Source organism: Astyanax mexicanus, chromosome 2 (assembly GCF_023375975.1).
Source record: "Astyanax mexicanus isolate ESR-SI-001 chromosome 2, AstMex3_surface, whole genome shotgun sequence".
NCBI classification, from domain to species: Eukaryota; Metazoa; Chordata; class Actinopteri; order Characiformes; family Acestrorhamphidae; genus Astyanax; species Astyanax mexicanus.
Window position 1 is genome coordinate 71,337,826 of NC_064409.1, and position 23,385 is coordinate 71,361,210.

General features: G+C 36.8%; 1 protein-coding gene across 5 annotated transcripts in view; it reads right to left on the reverse strand.

Moving 5' to 3' along the window:
• ppp3cb (protein phosphatase 3, catalytic subunit, beta isozyme) overlaps nt 1–21,145 on the reverse strand; it is an 86,407-nt gene extending 65,262 nt beyond the window's left edge. For 2 of the 5 annotated variants that reach the window (XM_022672011.2, XM_049474887.1), the window contains exon 1: nt 20,572–21,126. In XM_022672011.2, coding sequence (XP_022527732.1) covers nt 20,572–20,626 — 55 coding nt within the window. In that variant the 5' untranslated portion in view covers nt 20,627–21,126. Of the gene's footprint in view, nt 1–19,531; nt 19,643–20,571 lie in introns of those variants that run through there. The other 3 variants (XM_049474886.1, XM_022672009.2, XM_022672010.2) reach the window with 3 other exon arrangements.
• Nucleotides 21,146–23,385: the final 2,240 nt, after the last annotated feature.

Below are 23,385 nucleotides of genomic sequence, written 5' to 3' on the forward strand. Positions count from 1 at the left end.
AAGAGAGACAGGTGCAAAAAAAGAGAGAGAGAAAGAGAGAAGGAAAGAGACATGAAAGAGAAAGGCAAAGTAAACAGATATAAAGAGAGGGAGAGCGAGCAAGACTGAGAAAAAGAGAGATACAGAAAAAGACTGAATAAAAAAGAGAGACATGTGCATAAGACGAAAGAGAGAAGAATAAGACATGAAGAAAGAGAAAGAAAAAGAAAACATAAAGAAAGGGTTAGCAAGCAAGAGAGAGAGAGTAAAAGAGAGAAAGAACGATATGTTGTACTGTTCAAGCCAGTATCTGTATAATAACAATAAGGTGTAATTTATTATAATTTAATAAAATATGTTAAAAGATGTATGAGCGAGTGAGCAAGAGAGAGTGAGAGAGTAAGAAAGATAGAAAGAGAAAGTGATGCAGGAAGAAGAAATGAGCAAAAAGTGACAGGAAAAAAGACTGAGAGAAAGATACAGGAAGAGAGAATAAGTGAGAGGTAAAAAGAGAAAGAGAGAGAAAGGACGACAGAGTGATCAGGAAAAGAAAGAGAGAGAAAGAAGGGAACAAAGACACATATAGAGGCAAACACGTAAAAGAAGAAAGACATACAGGACATGAGAGAGACAGAGTGAGAGAGTGAGAGATATAGAGAGAAAGAAGGAGAGAAAGACAGGAAGTGACTGGGTGAGAGAGAGAGAGTGTATTGCATGTTGATGCTCAAGCACACTCTGACCCAGATCGAGAGGAGCTAACGCTGCTACACACACACACACACACACACACACGCTTTTGATGGGGGATTTTTAAAAGAGCCGTTTGAAGTCGTGCAATTAATGCACACCTCACATATGAAGAGCCATCTGCACACACACACAAACACACACACACAGAGCTAGGCTGGTAGGTGGGCGGGCACACTGGGAAACAGAGAAAAATGAGCCAGTAAACAGACAGAGCTATAATGAGTGACAATGGGCCAGAAAACAGACAGAAAGACAGACAGGCTCAGGACAGACAGATGTACAGTGAAGGCAAAAATAGTGAATGATACTATAGAAGAACCATAGGTGTCTGAAGAAGTGTGAAGAACTTTGTAGGATGCTTTTGTCCCTGTCTTGTTTATTTTAGACCTTTCAGTTTGGTCTGATCCAGGTGTAAAAGATAATGTGAACCACAGTCCGGACCACAGAACCAAGATTTGGTCTAACTAAAAGAGGTGGCCTCTGTCCAGATCAACTGAACCGTGGATGGATCTGTTTACAGTAGGGGTGGGCGATATGGCCCTGAAATAATATCACAATATTTTATGGTGTTTTCGCGATATGACACCGAATTTTTTTTTTCAAGAATACACTACTGCAACAAAATAAAAAATTAATTTTATTATTGAATATGATATGATATGGCACACCCCAAACTGAGATATAAAAAATACAAGATTTATTATAAGATTTGCAAAAGAAGTATATATATATATAATAGGAAATGAGAACAGTGTGATTTTTTTTTGCTAAAAACAACAAAATAGTAGTACCCTGATGTGATTAATATGGGTGGGTGATATGGAACAATATTTCAGGTTATAATATAATTTATGATATTAAAAAATGTTGGTGATATTATTGCGTACAATATGATATGGCACACCTCTAGTTTAAAGTGTAAAAAAAAAAAACATTTTTCAGATTGTTTAATAAAAGTTTGGACCAATTACAGGAAATGACAGAAGGCATAGGGCTCCAACAATAAATCAATATCATCAACTATGTTGTATGTTATATGTTATAGTGTTAATTAATCGTTTATTTGTAACAGCACCTCACTACACAAAATGCTGGGAACACAAAAACTGTCACTCATACGTTCTACACTAAACTTGGTCTATGTCTCCAAAAGTGCTCCAACACAACAGATCACATACTATATTACATACTAACTACTAAATATTATCAGTGCTTTTCACATTTAACCCTCTTCTGGGCATCTAAAGGACATTTAAATCGCATGTTTAGCTGTTCTAATTTGCTGTAATTCCAACTCCTATTCATATGCAAAAGCAACATGCAGCATGAATCTACTCTATCTACTGTAACTGTAGATTTACACTTATTTCCTCACCAACTTACACTGCCAATTACCCAATCCACGCATTAGAACTCCCTCTATCACTAGTGATGCCCCAAAACCCGGAGGGTAAAGACTAGCACATGTCTCCTCCGATACATGTGAAGTCAGACTCCGCCTCTTTTCAAACTGCTGCAGATGTAGCATTTCCGAGTAGCATCACAGAGCACTCGGAGGAAAGCGCACCGACTCAGTTCTGATATCAAACTTTGGAGTGATGTAGGGAAAAAGCACCACCTACCAGATTGTGCTCTCTCTGGGATCTGGTAGCTGATGCCAAGCTACATTAACAGGATTCGAACCGGTGATCTCCTGAGATTCACCCTCTTTTATACAGAGAAATATCATTAATCTGAGGGTAATATATTATATTCATTCTGCTGTAATTTGCCCATGTACCTGAAGGGTGTCTGATTCTGGCAGGGAGGAACAATTTAGAACAACACCCGGAAATCCTGGAAAAACTCGCCGAATTAACAACGGTCCACAATCAATGTCAAGCCCAGAGAGACACAGCCCACATAGGTGATGATGACAGGATGTAGCAAAGCTCTTCAGTGCACTCATTAATTAAACTGTAGTGTGAAACCAAAACTAACCAGAGTAAATGTATACTGTGTAACAAAAACTTTTAGGTTTTACGATAATTCCCTTTACAGTCTAATATACCTTTGTTTATATTGCTTAAAAACACGCCTCTATTAGGAAACCAAAAGTGGTTCTTGTACAGCATCGCCCAAAGAAAACCTTTTGAAGCACCTTTATTTTTAGGAGAGTGCAGGAAAACAGGCTGGAGAGCAGAACTCAGGGAAAACAGAGGCTCAGTGTTGGACCAGAGTAACTTCCTGCTAAGCGTGGCCTCATTAGGCCAAGGCTCTGTCCCACTCTGCTCGCTCCAAACTCATTGCTACACTATGTGTGTTAAAGGGGCTAAAATTAGCCTCACTCTTCCTCTCTCCTTTCTTTTCGATCCACCTTGCCTGCCTCAACATCCAAATTGAACTAGATTTGCACCTTCTATCCAAGCGCTCTTCATCTGAAAAAGCTGGGTCCTTTATAGTGGCAGAGTCATTCTCAGAAATGGGTGCCTTTGTGAAGAAGAGGCAGTGACATTCATTCAACTCCGTAACAACCATTCAAGCCCATCACATTCAAAAATGTTATGTGATTGACTGTGACCAGGTTGCAGTTTTTGTGCTAACATGGATAATGCATTTCTGTTAGGGCTGTGTGCTGGCAAGAATCTGGGGATAGGATATGCATCATTATACAGGGGACCGATTTAATATATTGCGATATATAGCAATTTTGTAAGCAAGACGATTTTTTAAGTGAATTTAAGAAAAATATGATAGTATAAAATCACACCACTTTTGAAAAATTAATAGTTTTGTCTCAATACTTAAAAATCAATATATATATATATATATATATATATATATATATATATATATATATATATATATATATTAGGGGTGGGCGATATGGCCCTAAAATAATATCAATATATTTCATGGTATTTTCGAGATAACGATACTCTTGGCGATATGACAAAACTATCTTGGCGATATTTAAAAAATACACCATACACTGCAAGAAAAAAAAAATTATATATATATATATATATATATATATATATTATTACATACAATATAATACTGCACACTCGTAAGTGAGATATTAAAAAAATACAAGAATTTTATCAGATTTCTAACAGAGGTCAATGATCCAGAATGTCATGATACTGATAATTATGCACTCCAAATATCTCCATATATCCAGGATTAAAGTAAAATAAATGACAGATATAATCTGTCTCTAGCAGATATATAATGGGAAATGGGATGGGTGATATGACACGATATTTTAGGGTATAATATCGTTTAAGATATAATTTTTTTTGACGATATTATCGTGTACGATACGATATGGCACACCCCTAATATATATATATATATATATATTTTTTTTTTTTTTTTTTTTTTTTTTTCTTAGATCCCATGCCAAATGTTTGTGTCCTTGGCATTATGTCAAAATTTTGAGGTGAAAATGTGACCCTGTTTACAATTGGACAGATTTTTAAGATTTTTATTGTGCCACATGCACAGTTTGTATGACTGGTGTTTCTGTTGTACTGGGAGAAGTTTTGATTTTGTTGTTGGAGAGATGGGTGTGTATACATTACACCTGGTGCCTGGTGAAAGCGCTCACCCTGCAATCTCCAGCCTCCGAATCAAAATACCCAAAATGCACCTCACACTAACATCACTCCCACACACAATCACGTGACACTTCACACGGCACCATCAGGAACTTAATCACCAGAATATTGAATTCACCTATTCTACCCACTAGATATACACCCTCACCTCACCACCCTCTCTATACCGACATTGCTTTGTTTTTCAACCCTGACTTCTGCCTGTCCTCTGATATTTTCTGTGCTTGTGTATGACCTTTGGACTGATTACTGTTTATGGTATGTTTGCTCCCTCTTGCTGTTGTTTAGTGGTGCTGACCCTGCTTGCTTTCTTTTATTCATGCTTTATTCTTTTTAAATTTTTTAATATTTAATTTTATATATAAATAAACTTGCCTTGCCTTACTCTTTGTACTAATACTTATTTTATTAAAGTATCATATTTGTATCTGTGCGTGTCTGAGTCCTGTCCAGCAATGACACAATGGGGAAACTTACACTGTTACAAGCTTGAGCTGTGGAGTAGTGGAACTGTGTTCTGGAATGATGGAGCTCCATCCAAAACTTTAGGGATGGGTTGTGGAGTTGAAGATTAGGTAAGGTGGTGATCATTCAACATTCTGGCCTCCCTAATGCTTATCCCTGGACAGTAGAGACAGTTAGCCCAACAAAATAAGGATAAACTCTTTTTATCACCCTTGATATAAGACAAAACGATGAATGAGCTGGTTGTAACACTTTATAAAATTTTGAGAAAAAACATGGTGGATAAGGTTTACATATAGAGAGTATTTGACATCCAAGCATCTCATTACGTAACTGTGTTTAAGTAATAGCACTGGTAAAGTAATGCTAATTTAATAGGTACTGACCACTGCATAAGGAAAACCCCACAAGACCTACCTGAGGAGGAGTTCTAAACCCACCATTTAGAGATCAGAGTTTGTCACAGTGGCTCAGATTTTTATGTCAACCATTTGTCCTACTTTCAAAAGATCAACTTCAAGATCTCACTCTTCATTTGCTGTCTAATATGAGTACCCCAAAATTCGCCAGGTGCCATTGTTAGAAGACATTATACATTGCTCTACACCTAGTGACCTTCTCACGGTACAAACTTTAGCCTTATCCAAACACACCCAACTCTTCTAATCAAGGCCTATATAAAGGTATTAGAACTAAACTCTGCAAAGCCATATATCACCAGGAACAAGGCTGGGCACTCATGAGCTCCATGAATCAAACTGAACTCTGAGAGTGCAGCAATTTCACTGTGTTCCAGAAACCAATGTATGTAAGTACTTCACTTTAATACAGCATCTAAAAGAGGATCCGGCTCAATTTTACTGAACATGAGCAGCTGGTGGAGCATTGGAGACTTCAGAAGAGGAAATTTAGAGCTCAGCAGCTTATTCACTCATAGTAAAACCAAATAAACACACTCTCTCTCTCTCTCTCTGACTGAACATAACCTGGAATCGGATCCATCCGCTCAGAAAGGAGACCGCATCACACCCGTCCAGTTTAAAATGATTCTTCTGCATGCTCGGTGCAATTACTCATTTTCACCAGAGAGGGACCTAAATCCAAAAACTTATGGACATCAGCTTTAACTGTAAGTTAAATATATTAAGACTCCACTAGTATGACAATTTATTGACATGGTACCAGATGCTTAAATTAGTGATTGGTCAAAATTTTCACAGAAACATCTGGAATTGTGCTAGGTTATGAGGCTTACAGTATAGAGTACAAGCAATGTGATTGGTCAGATGATTTATATGCATATTTAAGCCCACTGTGTAGTGATCAGTAGAGTTATACAATGAAATATTAATGCATCTTGCTACTGAGAAATGCATTGAGAAACATATAAAACACATAATATTTTCTACAATATCAATGCACTCCATATCACACAATTCAGAGATAATTAAGAGGTTTCTAGCTGGTTGATCTCTGGAATTTTTTGACATTTACAAAATGTAATTTAAATTCTCTCCATGAACCCAATGAAAAAAAGTCCAGGGTGATGCATCAATAGATGTTGCTAAGGCTCTAAATCTAACCTGACCTGACTTGACCTGACCTTTAAGTTAAAGCCTTATTGCTTGTGTGTGATCTGTTATTGGCTGGGGTTTCAAATATTTGCATTTGGTTTGCTCAGCCTAGAGAACTACTGTCAGTAGAATGGGACCAGATAAACACAGCATTGAGCTGTGGAGCAGTGGAATTGTGTTCTCTGGAATGATGGTGCTCCATCCAATACTTTTGGGAGTTGGGGAATTTGAGGATGAGGTGGGGTGTTGGTCATCTAACATCCTGACCTCACTAATAGCTTCAACCAAGCAGAATAAACTCTTTTAATGCCCTTGATTTTAGAAAAATAAAAAACAATAAATAAGCAAGTTTCCCAAGCTGTTATAAGTTAAGTCCTGGTCTATCCATTAGTGATAACTGTTGGTCTTCGTCTTTGAACCCTCCAAGATTCCAATTTGACGTCAAAGTAAATAAATAAAAAGAGCTCGGCAGCTTGATTTGCAGCTACTAATTTTGTTATGCAGAGAGGCAGTGACGTTCCACACTCTCACTGCTAGGCTTTAAGGCATCATATCTCTTCAGAAAGGAACAATTATTTATGACTGCTCACTCCTAATTCCTCAGAAATAGGGAACAAATGTTAGTTATTTACTAGCTTCTTTTTTAAAATGTTCCTGTTCCACCCTAAATGCAGCAGCCTCAGCTGTCAAAATGTAACTGCTAAACCGTTTAAGGCTGAATGGCAACTACTAAAACAAAATACTAGCAATTTTTAGGACTGCTATAAAGAAAATTGCCATAATACAACGAAACTACTTTAAACTAAGGTTATCTGAATTTTTATGAAAGGAAATACTACATTTGTGGGTTTTTTTCTCGCAGCCTTCTTTCTAGTAATTTCTCGTAACCCTTCGATTGGAGTGTGCCCCTGTCTGGTGGGACACATAGCCCCAACACTTCACTCTACCCCTCTTTCCCAACAAGGATCGGGAAACACTACTTATAGGCTTACTCTCTGTTCACAATAGAATGTGACGAGTCGCTTGTGTCACCCTGCGTTTGTCACTTGTGGGCATGTCAAAGCTCAACGCATGCGTGTAGCATGGTCCTGCTTTTGAAAAGGCACAAACAAAATTGTATTGCTTCAACAGCCAAAAACATTATTTATTAAATGTGCTGTATTATTTATTAAATATGTTTTTGTTAACTAAATTAAGATCACAAAAATGGATGAAAATAAATAGATTTTAATAAGACATTGTGAATGTTATTTGTGAACGTCTTATCTGTGAAGTAAATGTTTATTAGCTCAGTAAAACACTCAGCATTACAATAAATACACACAGCAATTTTACAAAAAGCAGAGCTTTTACAGCCCTGTTTTACTTAAAACATCTCCTAATCTCTCCTCATCTGAGTTTAATAGAGTTATTTCTCATCATATCAACACCTGGTTTGGTAAATGGGTAAATTTGGTAAATCAGGTGACGGAACTGGACATAATACACATGCTGGCTGAAGAGCATCCAGGAGAAATCTTGAATCTCTACACTTTGTTCTTCAGCTTCAGCTCACAGAACACGACATAATTAGCTAAAAATGAGAATTCCTTGTTACGTTTTACTGTGTGTATGTTTATTTGCATCTGTTAAAATAATATGTGGTGCTTTTCTCAGTTAAAAACACTCATATTGCTGAGATAAATGGATTAGTGTAATTTGCTTTGGTGCCTAAAACTTTTCACAGTACTGTTTATATATATATATAACATTTACCATCCATTCATTTTTAGTCCTGCTTGAAAAATATACATTTTGGAGGGAAAATAGGGTATAAATATAAGGAATCGCTTGGCTGCTTTATTCTGCAGCTGTGACTCCTGAGCTTGATAGACTCTTGGCTGTTTCTGCGATTTACCTGCCCTGGAAACACAGCCGTTCCCACAGATTGATGTGGGGAACCAAAAGTTTAGAGAGCAAAAGCTTTCGGACCTCGGACCGCCTTGTATGTAATAGGTCCAAACAAATGCTTGCTGCTAAATGGGTTAGAATGTCGCTTTATTAAGTCATAATAAAATTGAGAAAATTCCAACTCTGTCGCTTGTTGCTCTGAATGCAGGGTATTTGATAGGGGCAAGGGGTGAAATGGGATTGGGCTTAGCATAGACCAGGGGTGTCCAAACTACGGCCCGCGGGCCATTTGCGGCCCTTTTCCTTTTTTGGAGCGGCCCGCCAAGTATTTTAGAAATAGAATGAAAGTTGGCCCGCTGTTAAGCAGGTTTTTATAATGTGAGATTCAAAGTTTGAACGCTAGGTGTCAGAAACGGGCCAAAGAGCCTAAAAGCGGCGAGAGTGAAGTTGTAGTGCAGAAAAATGGTCCAAAGAGTCTAAAAGCGGAGAGGGTGCACAGTTGTAGCGCAAAAAAAACGGGCCAAATAGTCTAAAAGGGGCGAGAGTGTTCAGATGTAGCGCAGAAAAAGGGCAAAAGAGTCTAAAAGTTGCCGTAATTAAGGAGTTAAATATTAAAAGACATCATGAAATGAAACATCAATTTGAAAAATCTTAGTTTACACAACACTGTAAAAGCTAGATAAAGATAGCAAGTCAAGTAAAATGGTGTGTAAATGAAAATAATCAGGAAAATGTATTATTTAAAGTGGTATATTTCATTATTTGTTTTATTACAGTGTGGCCTGGGACTTCAAATTTATTTCTCCTTCTGGCCACCAACAAAAAAAGTTTAGACACCCCTGGCATAGACACACATTTACACACATACTTGTGTATAGAGTTATACACAACTTGTGCCACACAGTCCTGGAATTAGTTGGAGAGCTGCTCTGTATGCTCTGCAGTGAAAGTGGAGTGATTTTGTTTCTCAGGAGCGAGACATAATTGAGTTTAGGTAATATTACACTGTTATTGGTCATAAACTTCAATTGCATATGCAGTCTTCTGCAATTGAGCACTGCAAAGCACAATATCGCCATAGCAATAAACACTCTCACTTTCAGAAAACTGACACTACTACTACTGTGTTACTCTATATTCCATTACCGGTGTGCCTGTGTGTGTGTGTGTGTGTCTGTAAGCACTTCCTCCAGTACATCATCATCTCACAGCCACAGTGTTGCACCACACATAAACCCAAGGTGGCCTTCCTCATAAACACCAGTAGACTCTGTTCCACAGCAATACAGCTATAACAAAACAACAAGGGCCCTCGTGTTCGACAGAACCGTTACAGAGCTCAATCTAAACTCAGCAGGGCTCCAGCCAACTCTGCTGAGGCTCATTTAACACCAGAGGTTGTTCTATGTGGAGATATACACTGCCTACCATTGCATCAGCCACTGGCTACTGGCCATATCGTTGCATCAGGCAGGTATGTGCCATTCACTAATAGGATTCTTCCTTTATTACATTTAGAGCACGAGGAATACAAGGTCATCTCCTCTTCCTATAAGAACCAACTGCATTACTCTATTATTCTCTCATCCGCTCCTGTCTTTCTAATAACCTGCACTTTTCCCCTGACAACTTAAAACGTCACCTTAACTTAAATACAGTCAATAACTGGATTAAAAGAAAACTATCAAAACTTATCTCTTGAGTTATGAATTGTTTGCTGTTTTAATGTTGATTACAGACAACTAGACCTGTCATGACTGCTATATTTTGGGGGAAAATTATAATTTTTTTCAGAATGTATTGCAATAAATGATACTTTTCCAGAATTCCCTTCTGGGATCAATAAAAGGTGTGTCTGTCTGTCTATCCATCCATCCATCCATTCATCCATCCATTGCCATTTTAAGTCCATGATATGGTACTGATATAATGATAATAAAATAGTATACATTATACATTGTTCCATAATTTATTGCAATAAATTATTCTATTTCCAGAATTCCCCTTAGGGATCAATAAAGTGTCTATCTATCCATCCATCCATCCATCCATCCATCCATCACTATTTTAAGTCCATTATATGGCACTGATATAATGATAATAAAATAGAATACTTTATAATGCAATTAAATTCTTTAAAAAAGCAATAACGATTGATTAAAAAGTTGCTAATAATTACAGAATATCTATAATTTTGAACTGAGTATAAAACATGTTCAAATATCCTAAATCCCAGCTGAAATATCTGAGCTGTACAGGGCTAAGATAGTAATGCTAGCTGAGCTAATTTAGCCTTAGCATCTGTCTGGCTGCCTTTTTCTCTGTGCATTGCACTTACATGTGACTTACAGTTAGTAATACTGCTGAGGTATACTTATGATTAGAATAACACCACTGAGAAACATTTACAACTAACATAAAAAGCTTAGGTAAATATTTTATTAAGTTCTGAGTATTTGGTCTTTTCCAATTCATAAACAGAGGAGCCTAGTTGAGAACGGACCAAGGAATAGAGTATTTGCTACCTGCAAAATTTGCTTCTTCAATTTTTAGGGTTGAAGATGCTAAGCTAATATTGCTTACAATCACTGGACTTATTTGTGTGAGCACCTTTCATTCAGTCTGCTGAAATAACACGGTCTGGTAAATAATTAAATAAATAAAGATAATTTTGGGCACATACAAACTACATTAGATAAAAGCTAAAAAAAAAATTAACACGTATTTTATCAAATATACACACAATTCTAATATGTGGGAAACTCTGTTTTAGTTAAACATTTTAAGTGCAATAAGCAAACACATTAAAATACGTTGATTAAATTTGGCATTTTAAACACAATTTATATTTATTTTCTGAATTTACATTCACTTTTGCCTTCATAACAGGACGATTTGGTAAAAATGTATATGACAATAATTTAATTCGCCTATGATATAATTCCAATAACCCCCTGTGTGTATGTAAACATTCACTGATAGAGCTGGACAAATTGGTAAAGATACAAAAATTAAACAGATTTTTTTACGATACAGAATTTATTTCAATATTTTGACATGCGCACAAAATGTTATTAAATATTATTAAAACACTCCTCTATGCATAGTATATTGATTTGTATCTGTTTTTTTCCTCACATCATCCAATTAAACATCACTTAATTATGCACTAATGATATCCTTAATATGCTTAAAAAATACATTTATACAATAAAATATTGATATTTTGCCCAGCTCTAACCACAGCTAAACGGCACATCAGCAGTTTCTGTGCATTAAAATGAGCAGATATGTAATCATAAGAACTCATTTTGAATTGGAAAATCAAAGATACAGAGGTGCCCAAACAGAGGTGCATAAGGCATTTTTATGACTGCATTTTAAATGTTTTTAAAACCATATATATTTAGTAATGCCAATTCTACAATTTTACAACTGTATTTCATAAACTGAAACTGACCAATTTTATCGGTCTAGTAATTATTATAATCAATATTATCATTAATTTGAGTGCAGCTGAGACCCCTGACCCCTCCAGCCTATCAGCAGCGTGGATCCTGTGTGAAGGTTCATGTATGATGCTGCTGCTGGTGTCAGTGACAGTGTTTTTGACTGAATGCTCTGTTTTCAGCAGAGCCCCATCCATCCGCTGCCACGAGCCTAATTCCCTGTCTGTTCCACTTCTCATCCTCTCTCTTTTTCTCACGTTCTCTCGCTCTTTTCTTCGCCTTTCCCTCTCCCAAACACATCCTGTCATTTTACAGCGTGCTCTTATATCACCATTCTTCATATCTTCCCATAACACAGACTGCTCCGGTGTCAGTGAGGGAGCAGGAAGCCTATTAGAAAAGTGATCAAAAGACAAAAGCTGTAAATATCTCTCTCTCTTTCTCTGTATACAATCCCTCTGTAAACAAATTTAAACTGAAATCAGTTCTTATAAAGTATGTATTTTACATTAAAGTATTTTTCATTAAAATAGTATTGAAGTATGGACTGATTACTGAAATTATTTTTGCTTTAAAAACTGGTAAGCTTAGAAATTAGCTGTTTAAACTTCTAAAATCTTTTTAACTCAATCGTAAAACATATTGATCCTCCACTGACTGTAATAGTGTCTCTGTAATTCCCACTCTGGGCCAGAACACTAATATAACTCTACTGACTTTGGAGGAGCTGCACGGAACCTCTCACCAGAACCGCGTAACCCGAATCCTAATAGTGTAAAATCCTGTAATATTAGTCCACATGCTTCTTTAATTTCAAATTTCATTTTTGTACCTCTAACTTTGTCAAACATTCATTTGTACAGCTGTCCATTGGGTGAGTAAAAGTAAATTACACTGCCAACTGTAGGGGGAGCCCAGGAGCAAAAATATAAACTATTACATAATGCTGCTTTAAGTCAATCTGATTATAATTAACTTTTTTTTTTTGCCTTGTCAACCAATTTATAGGTATATGTTTGAGTAAAATTAACATTGTTTTTTTATTCTATAAACTACGGACAACATTTCTCCCAAATTCCACATAACAAAATTACAAAAAAAGATGCAGAGCTTTCAGACCTCAAGTAACACAAAAAAAAAAAAGATGTTTATATTCATAAAGTTTTAAGAGTTCAGAAATCAATATTTGGTGGAATAACCCTGGTGTTTAATCACAGTTTTCATGCATCTTGGCATGTTCTCCTCCACCAGTCTTACACACTGCTTTTGGATAACTTTACGCCACTCCTGGTGCAGCAGTTCTGCTTGGTTTAATGGCTTGTGATCATCCATCAGGTTTTCAATTTGGTAAAATCAAAGAAACTCATCAATTTTTTCCAGAGCTGTATATTGCTACCAAATTAGCATTAAAGTAGTGCATTTGTTGGTGATATCATAAATGCAGATATTAATTTTTTTATTGCTTGGTCTTTATTTAACTACATGTTTTCTACAATAACTCTCATTTAAGGCTAGTTCAATATATAAACTGACTATTACAATACATATAATAGAACAACCTGAGTTTAATTATAGGCTCTATTAATATTTATACTGAAACATTGGGCAAAAGGCAGGAATATCCCCAAAACAGGTCATCAGCCCACAGGAGGGTACCAAACATATCCATTTGCCCACACCTAGGGCCAATTTAGCATAAGTAATATGTCCACAAGGACACGGGGAGAACACACCAAACTCCTCACAGACCTGCTGCACCACAATGCCACCCACAAATAGAACATCACCAAATAATAGATTACACAGATATTTACACAAAAACTATGGTGGAACAGACAAGGATGGTGTTTGGAAAGTTGTAGGACATGTGTATGTGGCAGCCTACTGAACATGCTAACATCTACATTTCACTGCCTGAAGCCCATTTCACAAGATCTGCATCTATTTTTGACATGTGCTACATATGTCATTCTAGCAGTTCATAGAAAAAGAAGTATAAAATGCAGTGCTTGCAGTAACATACACAGTATATATGCCCAAAAGTTTGTAGATACCTGCTCTTCCAGAGTTGTTTTTAGTCTAGATGGTTCAGACTTTTTTTTCTAATTTGTATTATTTTTTCTTCCCAATTAACAAGGTGAAGACATGCCTCCGCTGATACATGTGAAGTCAGCCACCGCCTCTTTTTGAACATTGCCGTGTAGCATCACAGGGCATTCGGAGGAAAGCGCAGCGATTCTGTTCTGATACATCAGCTCACAGACGCAGCCTTGTGCTGATCAACATCACCCTTTTGGAGTGATGTGGGGAGAGAGCGCCTTCTACCCATCCACAGAGAGAGCAAGGCTAATTGTGCTCTCTCAGGGCTCCGGCAGTCGATGGCAAACTGCATGACTGGGATTTGATCCAGCGATCTCCTGATCATAGTGGCAGCCCTTCAGAACACTGGATTATTTTTTTAAATCAGGGGTAATAATAAGGAGTTGGTGTAGTAATAGCTTTTACTCTTCAGCTTTTGGCCATTAAACCATTAGTGAGGTTAGGAACTGTAAAGTAGCTGAACTCATTCCTAAAAATACTGAGTTAGTTTGTACATACAGTATTGTATAAAGTGTAATGCATTTATGTACAATGTATTATTAATAAACATCTCAATAAACAACCTACTTTGGGTATGAAAGTAAATACTTACTCACAATTCAAAACATGCAATATGCTGCATCTGGTCACATGACATAGGTTTATTACACTACTGGCTCTAGCAGTTTTATCGGGAGGTGCTTTAAAACATGCATAATTTAAAGTGTACATATATTACTGTCAAGGTAAATACGAGTGAGTTAGCCTTGCAGGTCCTGTGCAACAATAACCCTGCATTCACACCTGCCTCTTGTGGGTGTGTGGACATGTGGACATGGACAGCATTATCAGTTAGCATGCTGGCTACTCTAGCAAGCTGCCTATTGAGTGATCAGTCCACCAGTGACACCAACAAAATCCACTATTTTTGACTTTGCTGCATCATATAAAATAAAAAAGAAGAAACAGTGGATATGAGCCCTTCTTTGCATGTTCAGAACAACACTGTTAAAAATAGGAATGAGATTTTGGTAAATTGCAGCTACAAATCACATATTTAATACAAAATTATTGGTCTTCAGCTAGTCTGAATGGCTAAGGGTAAGGGAACTTATTCTTACCTTGGTAAAAAAAATGAGTGCAGCCCAGTCCCATGCCAAAGAACTGCAAGGTGCTTAAACTAATTTCCGATCCTAGTTTATTGTGTTTTACTCTGACACTGGGATATCTATCAGCGTTATCACAGGTCACATTATTTGTGTGTATATATGTATATGTATTATTGTCAGGAAAAATATTAAATGCAACATACATAGCGCTGCAAGGATAAGTCGATATAATTGACAATGTTGATTATTTAAATTTGTCGACTACAAATTTCATTGCTGAAATTAATCGTAATTAACAGTACTGCATTACACAAAGTGCTGGGGACAGAAGCGCAAGGGCAGATGGGTAAATGGCTCATTCACACAGATTACACCCAACTTAGTTTGTGTCTCCAAAAGTGCCCAAACACAACAGATTATATATTTCCTCACTAAATATCAGTACTTTCCACGTTTCAACAACACCTAGACTTTTAAATACCTTTTAAATCTCATATTCAGTACAAAGTAATTTCTAACAGAAATAAGTACAAATTTGTACCATTTAACCAGCCAAAGGGTACATTCAGTATTCTGTATCACTGTACTAATAAACAATATATATTTAAATTGCAATTTTTTTATTTGAAAGCCAGACAATTTTGAATCATCAAGTTTTTGAGCCATATTTAGTTGATGATAATGTTTATAATCTTTATAATCTTTACTGGTACAAAAAAACATGGGTACTAAAAAGGACTTTTACTGAAAGGTACTTTTTTGTACCTCAATATAAGGTACAGCCCCAGCGACAAGCTTTGTACTCTTTTAAGTACAAATCTGTACTTACTTTTCTTAGTGTGCATGCTAGTGAATTACCCTTGCAGCTCCGGTACAACAGAAAAAGCACTAAAGTCCTCATCCTGCAGAGTACTCAGAATACTGACTGTAGTCCACAGGACCCTAAAAAATGTGTTTCTTCATGTGCTTCATGCTCCGGATGCTCAGTCAGTCGAAGACAATGCAGCACGTTGCCATGTTATGCCATAAAGTACACGGCCATGTTACTGTAATTACTATGCCATCATAGTGTTATTAATGCAGTTAACAGATGGCCGCGTTCGGCGCTGCCTCCGACTAATGCGGAACACTGCACATAATAACCACTAAAAATGATTGATTTGGACATAGGTTGTCTGACTAATTTAGTGAGAGTGTGCTTGCGTCTTGTATCTTGTGAACCCGCAGTGAAGCCTCCCTTTAACATCGTTCCTCAGTTCACACCACTTTCTCTCTGAGATTTCTCGGAGAAACCCCCTCCCTCTCCTGGCTCTCATCTCATCCTGTCTCGGCCCCCTCACATGCCTCACATCTGCAGCTTTCTGCTCTCCCAAACACTTCTCGCCAGGCCTGCGACCCGCTAGGCATTCTTACAGTAAGCATATGCCATAATATAATTATTTAATGGCGAACGGCATATGCTGCTGAATAATTTTGGTCGGCTGCAATCCCTTGATGAGGGATAGCCCATTTAGAGTAGATCCCAATGAGACTTCTCTCTCCCTCACACCCTCCCTTCCTCTCACTATCTCCCTTTCCCTCACCCTCCCTCCCTCCCTCTCTCTCTCTCCCTCTCTCTCTCTCCCTCTCTCTCTTTCTGTCCACTCACTGACTGCCAGCCGCTCTGCTCTACGCCACACGCCGTCTTCCCAAATAAAACAATTCCATTACAAGCAAAAGGGTAAAATGCATTTAGGTGAGTGTTTTGCCACCAACGCTGCATTCGCTTGCATCCAATATACCAGATTCCTGTACAGATGCTTATAGCCAATAGTCGTCCAGGGGGGACAGCCATATGGGAATTGTGGATCAATGGCAATATCCAACAGTTTTCCATGTAAATATCTGTCAAGCCAATACCAGCATTTAATTAATGTTCTGGAATTAGAATTGCAAAGCAATACAACTTTAAAAACCATATAAAAATAGGTGCACTAACAAGAGCATTAGTGATGAATGCTAATGTTGTTTTTTTTTAACATTTTTTTTATAAAATACTACAGACAGGTATAAAGGATAAAAATTGAGGACAGTTTTTCATATACAATTTTTTGTCACTAACAATACGAACAGGCTATCTGATAGCATAGACACCTATAAATAGGGATGCACTCGTTTTGAATGATAAATTGTCTTTTATTGAAATTACTGCAAAAGATAACATTGAAATATATTTTAAGATCATTTCATGCCACTGATAAAATGAAAATAACACTGCATAATAATACATTTAAAAAGCACTTTTAAAAAGTAATGAATGTTTAATTATAATGAATATTTAGACATTGCGATTGTTCATTGTCAAATTGAGTCAAAAACCTTAACTTTCAATGAAAGTCAATGGAAAAACAGTTTATTTTAGGTCATTTTGGAGAATTTCTATTGGTTCGTTCATCAAGAAATTTGGTTACAATGTAAGGAATAGTTTGTGTTCAAATTATGTATTAAACTAAAAATAAAAAAAAGTGTAGATACTTGTTTTTCACTGGATAGCAACTATATATTGTACCATAAGTCAATAATGTAATTACTGTGACATGTTTAACACTAACAACTGTAGATCAATCCCAATATCCAATGGTTTGTACACAATTGTAGGTAGCAATGCAATTGGGCTATCTAATAGAACATAGGCCTATTAATAGGGGTGGACTGATACTGGAAATGTAGTTGAGTCCCAATATCTGAGTTTCTAATGTACACAGTTGTAGATTCCAATACAAACATGCTATCTAATAGAACATAATCCTATAAACAGGGATGCACTAGTATATCATATAGTTTATAATTTGTCATATTAACCTATTTGCTGACAATGATTCTAATTTAATTAAATATTCTGGGATGTGAAGTCCAGAGAAATATAATGGCATAAAGGCCTGCAAATAAATATGGTTCACTGATATGGGAGTAATGGATTGATGCTAATATCTGATATAATACAAACTCTTATAAAATGTTTTTGGGGTAGCAAAACAGAGAAATATGAGAATACATACTATATAATATATAGCCTGATAAGGGAATTGTGGATCAATGCCGATATGCATTAGTCTTCCATGCATACATCATTCGATTAAAATATGACAGCAGAGAGGCCTATAAATATGAATGAGGTGATATATGAATTGTAGATCAATGTAAATATCTGAATATCCGTTTTACATGCACATATTAAAGGATACTGATGCAAAATATCACTAAAGCTGCTTGGTAGATATAACAGCATAGCGGCCTATAAATATGGATGCACTCATATCGGAATAGTGGATCAATGCTGTTATCCAGAATCTGGGCTACAGCTACCTGGATTAGCATTACAGAGAAAATTAAAAGCATGCTCTAGATGCAGGGGTTGGTGATATATGGTGGAAAATATATATCAATATAAATATCAATATATTTTTTTAAAGACATTTTCACAATACACCATATTCCTCACAATATTTTAGTTCAAATATTACTAAAATACTTTCCTAACAGGCCTGCCACAATAATTGCAATAGTGATTTATCGTTCAGTAAATGGACATGACCTCAATCATGTTTGATAATCGTGATATCGCCTAATGTGTTTATTTGTATGTTTGTTCACATATATAACAGTGAACAGTATTTTAGCCAGTCATGCTTTAATAACTGTGACTTGTACACATAGTCTGGATTAAATTAGGTGAAGAAATAAGTATATAAATCCCAAACTAATTATAATAAATTATTAATTCAAATTTTGTTGTCTTAAGAAAGTGTATAATTGCTTTTATATGCTATTCTGTTATCATTATGTCAGTGGCATTTAGTAGTCTTAAAATTACAAAAATATCATGTATCGCAATAATTTCTGGGACAATATATCGTCCACAAAAAGTCCTATCGTGACAGGCCTACTCTGTAAAATTAAATGTGTAATTGGTTCGTTTTCGACGGTATGAAATTCACAATACCAAAGTGTATCACAACATGATAAAATATCGTCATGCTGTGCACTCCTAGATAGATGTCAGATTGAAATAACAAAGCAATTATAAGTCGATATCCATATAAATATCATCGTGCATCCCCAATTCCAGCCTTACAAATCATCCAGCTTAAACTCCCATACAATAGCTACATACCCACACATATATACATACACAATGTGATCAATGCCATTCAATCGATAGACTGACTTAAATATGCCCTTTCACAATTAACCAACATTGCTAATGATGATAATAAGGATGATAATGATGAGGATGATGATGATGCTGCTGATGCACAATGCAGGCCATCTGTATCTCTATGGACTCAATGTCATCATGCCCACAGTCGAGCCCTTATTATCCATCCATATGTGGGCAGCATCAGCACCAGCATCTCCAAAGCAGGGTATCTCTACAAGCCTCCTGCTTTGGCTCATACACCATCCAACGCTTTCTCAATTCACACGTCCCAGTCCTCGAAACCCCGTGCAAGCCATCCATAACCGCTCACTAAACCGTCTAAAACGTCACACACCAAAACACACACATCCTCACACATTCACACGTACAGATGCCACAGATTCGCCTAGGCTATTTATACATATATACATGCGTTCAAACGCAGCATCTTTACCTTTAAGTCTTCCTTTCGCTGTCATCGTCAAAGTGCCAAAAAATATTTCATTGGAGATGCTAATCTCTCTCTCCCCCTCTCTCTCTCTCTCTTTCCCTCTCCCACACACACTCTCTCTCTCCCTCTCTCTCTCTCCCTCTCACGTATTCACCAGCAAGGCGCAAGCGCGCTGCTCGCTGGCTGTATCCTTCTATCCATCCTTCTCTTCCATCCATAGTTTGTTTTATTGCAAAATGCATTATAAAGTAATAAATAAACGCGTAAATATACTAATTGAGGGTCATACAATAGCTCCTAATATCCATAATACTTTGTTTATTAGGGATTTCCTCTTTTTCCCTAGCATGATTTTGGAACTGCCCGTTCCACCTTAAATGCCCGAGGCGCCAGAACGTGACTGCTGCAGCATTTAAGGTGGAACGGGTAGTTCCAAAATCATGCTAGGGAAAGGTGACAAAATAGTCAGTTTTGCACACAAATACAATCAAACATGACTCAAAACATGCAAAAGAAGAGACAGACATTCTTTAGTCTTTACCTCATCAAGCACATCTTTTTATTCCAGCAAATTAACTAAGTTAACTTAAATAAACTTCCATACATAGTTTGTTTGATTGCAAATTGCATTATAAAATGCAAATAAACGCGTATATAAAAAATATACTAATTGAGGGTCATACAATTATTCCTATTATCCATTCTACTTTGTTTAGTAGAAATGTCTAATTTCTATCTAGCATAACTTTGGAACTGCCCGTTCCACCTTAAATGCTGCAGCGGTTAAGGTGGAAGGAACGGGCAGTTCCAAAATTATCCAAGCAAAGGAGACGAAAGCGAAAATCGTCTGTTTTGCACAAAATGCTATTAAACATGACTCAAAACATGATAAATAAAAGGCGTGCTTGTGTTTACCACATCAACAACATCTTTTTATTCCAGTAAATTAACTTGTTAACCCACCCACCCAAACAGCAAACATGATAACACTGCCCCCTCCCTCCCCACACACACAAACACACACACAATACTACAATACTCACATTTAATCACCCTATCCGCGGGGTTCAAGCCCATGACTGCGTTTGACATCTTCATGGGCTTGTGGTATGCTGGTGATGCTCCTTCTCCTTCACGGAGAGCTGCTGCTGCTCCTGCTGTGGCCCGGCTGCAGCCGCAGCATCAGCAGCATCACTCGGTGCGTCCCTGCGCCTCTGCTCGCCGAGGAGATGGAGGGAAGAAAGAAGAAGGAGAGAAGAAAGGAAAGATGGAAGGGAGGAAAGTGCAAGAGGACAGCAGCCAAAGCAGCTGCAACTCTGGAGTGGTCTGAAATATATACAGTAAAGAGATGATAAGTATAGGTAGGTAGAGAGGAGAGATAGATGATGGGAGTGATGGATGGATGGACAGGACAGAGTATAGATAGAAAGAAATAGAAAGAGAAAGGAGGGAGAAAGAGGAGGAGGAGGAGGAGGACAAGGAGGGAGGGAGGGATGGATGGGGGGGTCGAATACTTCTGCTCACTTCAGGGTTTCCTCGACACGTTGCTGCTGTTGCTATTGCTGTTGTTGCTGCTGCACCACCACCCCGACATGGCGAAGGCAGGAACTCCTACGCACGCGCTCGCACGAGCTGCCTCGTGCTGCCATCAGGTGGAGGCGCACGAGATGTAGATGGAGGGCTTCCCTGCATGCTCTGATGGGGGATTGTGTTAGTGTGGGTTGCATTTTTTTTAAAGTGGGATCTTACTACACAGCTCTGGAAAAAATTAAGAGACCACTTCAGTTTCTAGTTTAAGATCAGTTCCTCTGATTTTGCTATTTATAGGTATATGTTTCAGCACAATGAACATTGTTGTTTTATTCTATAAACTATAATATATTTTGGCATTTAGATCATTTGTTTACAGAAAATGTGAAATAACTAAAATAACAAAAAAGACGCAGAGATTTCAGACCTCAAATGATGCAAAGAAAACAAGTTCATATTCATAAAGTTTTAAGAGTTCTGAAATCAATATTTGGTGGAATAACTGTTTTTTTAATCACAGTTTTTATGAATTTTGGAATGTTTTCCTCCACCAGTCTTACACACTGCTTTTGGATAACGTTATGCCACTCCTGGTGCAAAAATTCAAGCAATTCAGCTTGGTTTGATGGCTTGTAATCACCCATCTTCCTCTTGTTTATATTCCAGAGGTTTTTAATTTGGTAAAAAATCAAAGAAACTCATAATGTTTAAGTGGTCTCTTATTTTTTTCCTGAGCTGTATGCTTAAAAGTTTATTATAACCCCTTTAGACTTGGTCTGTCACCATAACTGTTTTGTTATTGGACAATTTACTGGCCTTATAATCATTGTGTTAAATTACATTCATTTAATGATAATATTAAAGTGCTGTCAACGATTAATCTTGAAACTGTACTTAATTTAATACATAATAATAATAATAAGCTCAGACTTTTATTGGCAAATATTGTTTTCATTTTTTCTGTTTTATTTTTTTCATTACATTTCAGATTTTTAGGTTTTTAATAGTGTTGTCCGTTGATTAAAAAATATCCAAATTAAATACATGCTCTGTGATTAATCTAATCTAAATAGAATCACATTTATTTGCATTTATCATCAAAGTATTTTAAACTCTACAATTCAGTTGAATTTTAGCTGAGGAGCCAATTAATTAATTAATAACTGGCATAGAAAATATCTGTCAGTAACAGATGCTGTAAATACTGTATATCTCTTACAACCCAATGGCAATTTTAATAACTGCACCTTCATTTACCTAAAAATGACAAAACATTTATAGAAGACAGTCTATAAATAGAATCATAGGCTACTCATATATGTCTTAGAGTAACTACACTCTTTTTTTTTATAGATAATTTTTTTAAAATTGATTAATAGCTGACATATGTTGCTCTGTAATAATAAAATACGCCAGCTTAAAATGAGCTACAAATATTAACAGAATTACAACTGAACTTAAACTTGAAACTTAAAAATAAAATAGTTATGTTTCTATTATTATTTTAGTCAGTACAGTCACTGATTTTAACATACATCTTTTCATTTATATTATCTGCCCTGGGGCTTTTATTATATAGAACAAATCTACGGACTAGCCATAATGGTTAAAAGGCTAACTGGCGATGCTAAATGTTTTCTGAGTTAAATTAATTACTGGATGGAACTGTGCGCTTCAATCCATGTTTTCCGCATCATGAAAATCATAGGGCCCTATTTTACTAAAATCGCTCCCAAGGTCCTGCCATAATTCACTCTCTTTAAAGCCTGGTGATGTAGGAAATCTAAAATTCAGAAAAGTCCACCGTCCAGAGATTAACCTTACTCACAAGATAACACCTCGCAACTTGTACAGATGTGGTTGTTTGCATGATGAATTTTTATACTGCTATCCCATGACATTTGGCATGGCATGTCACTTTCGTGGATAACACTGCAGTTTTGTGTAGCAGTGTAAAAATTGGTATTTGTTTGAGCTGATTGTTGTAAGTAGAGCTCATGCTGAGGATTGTTTTTAAATGTTCATTCTGTCCATTACGCTGCTATTTATTCAGTATATTATGTATTATGTAAATATATGCCTTTATTGCTGCTTCTTTGTTGTTTTAAAGCTCACCTTCCGCAAAAATCCGATTTTTCTTGTTTTTTGTGGAATACAGTAGGTCTCTCCGAGTTGAATGTGAACACCTGCACATTAAACTGTTTTACAGCCCCCATTGTCTGCAGGAGCTAAGCAAAGAAATCCCCCCTCCCCCCCTCCGAAAAACGGGTGAATTTTGAATTATCTTTCTGCCTATGTAAGCAGAAACTCACAGACCAGCCCACCTT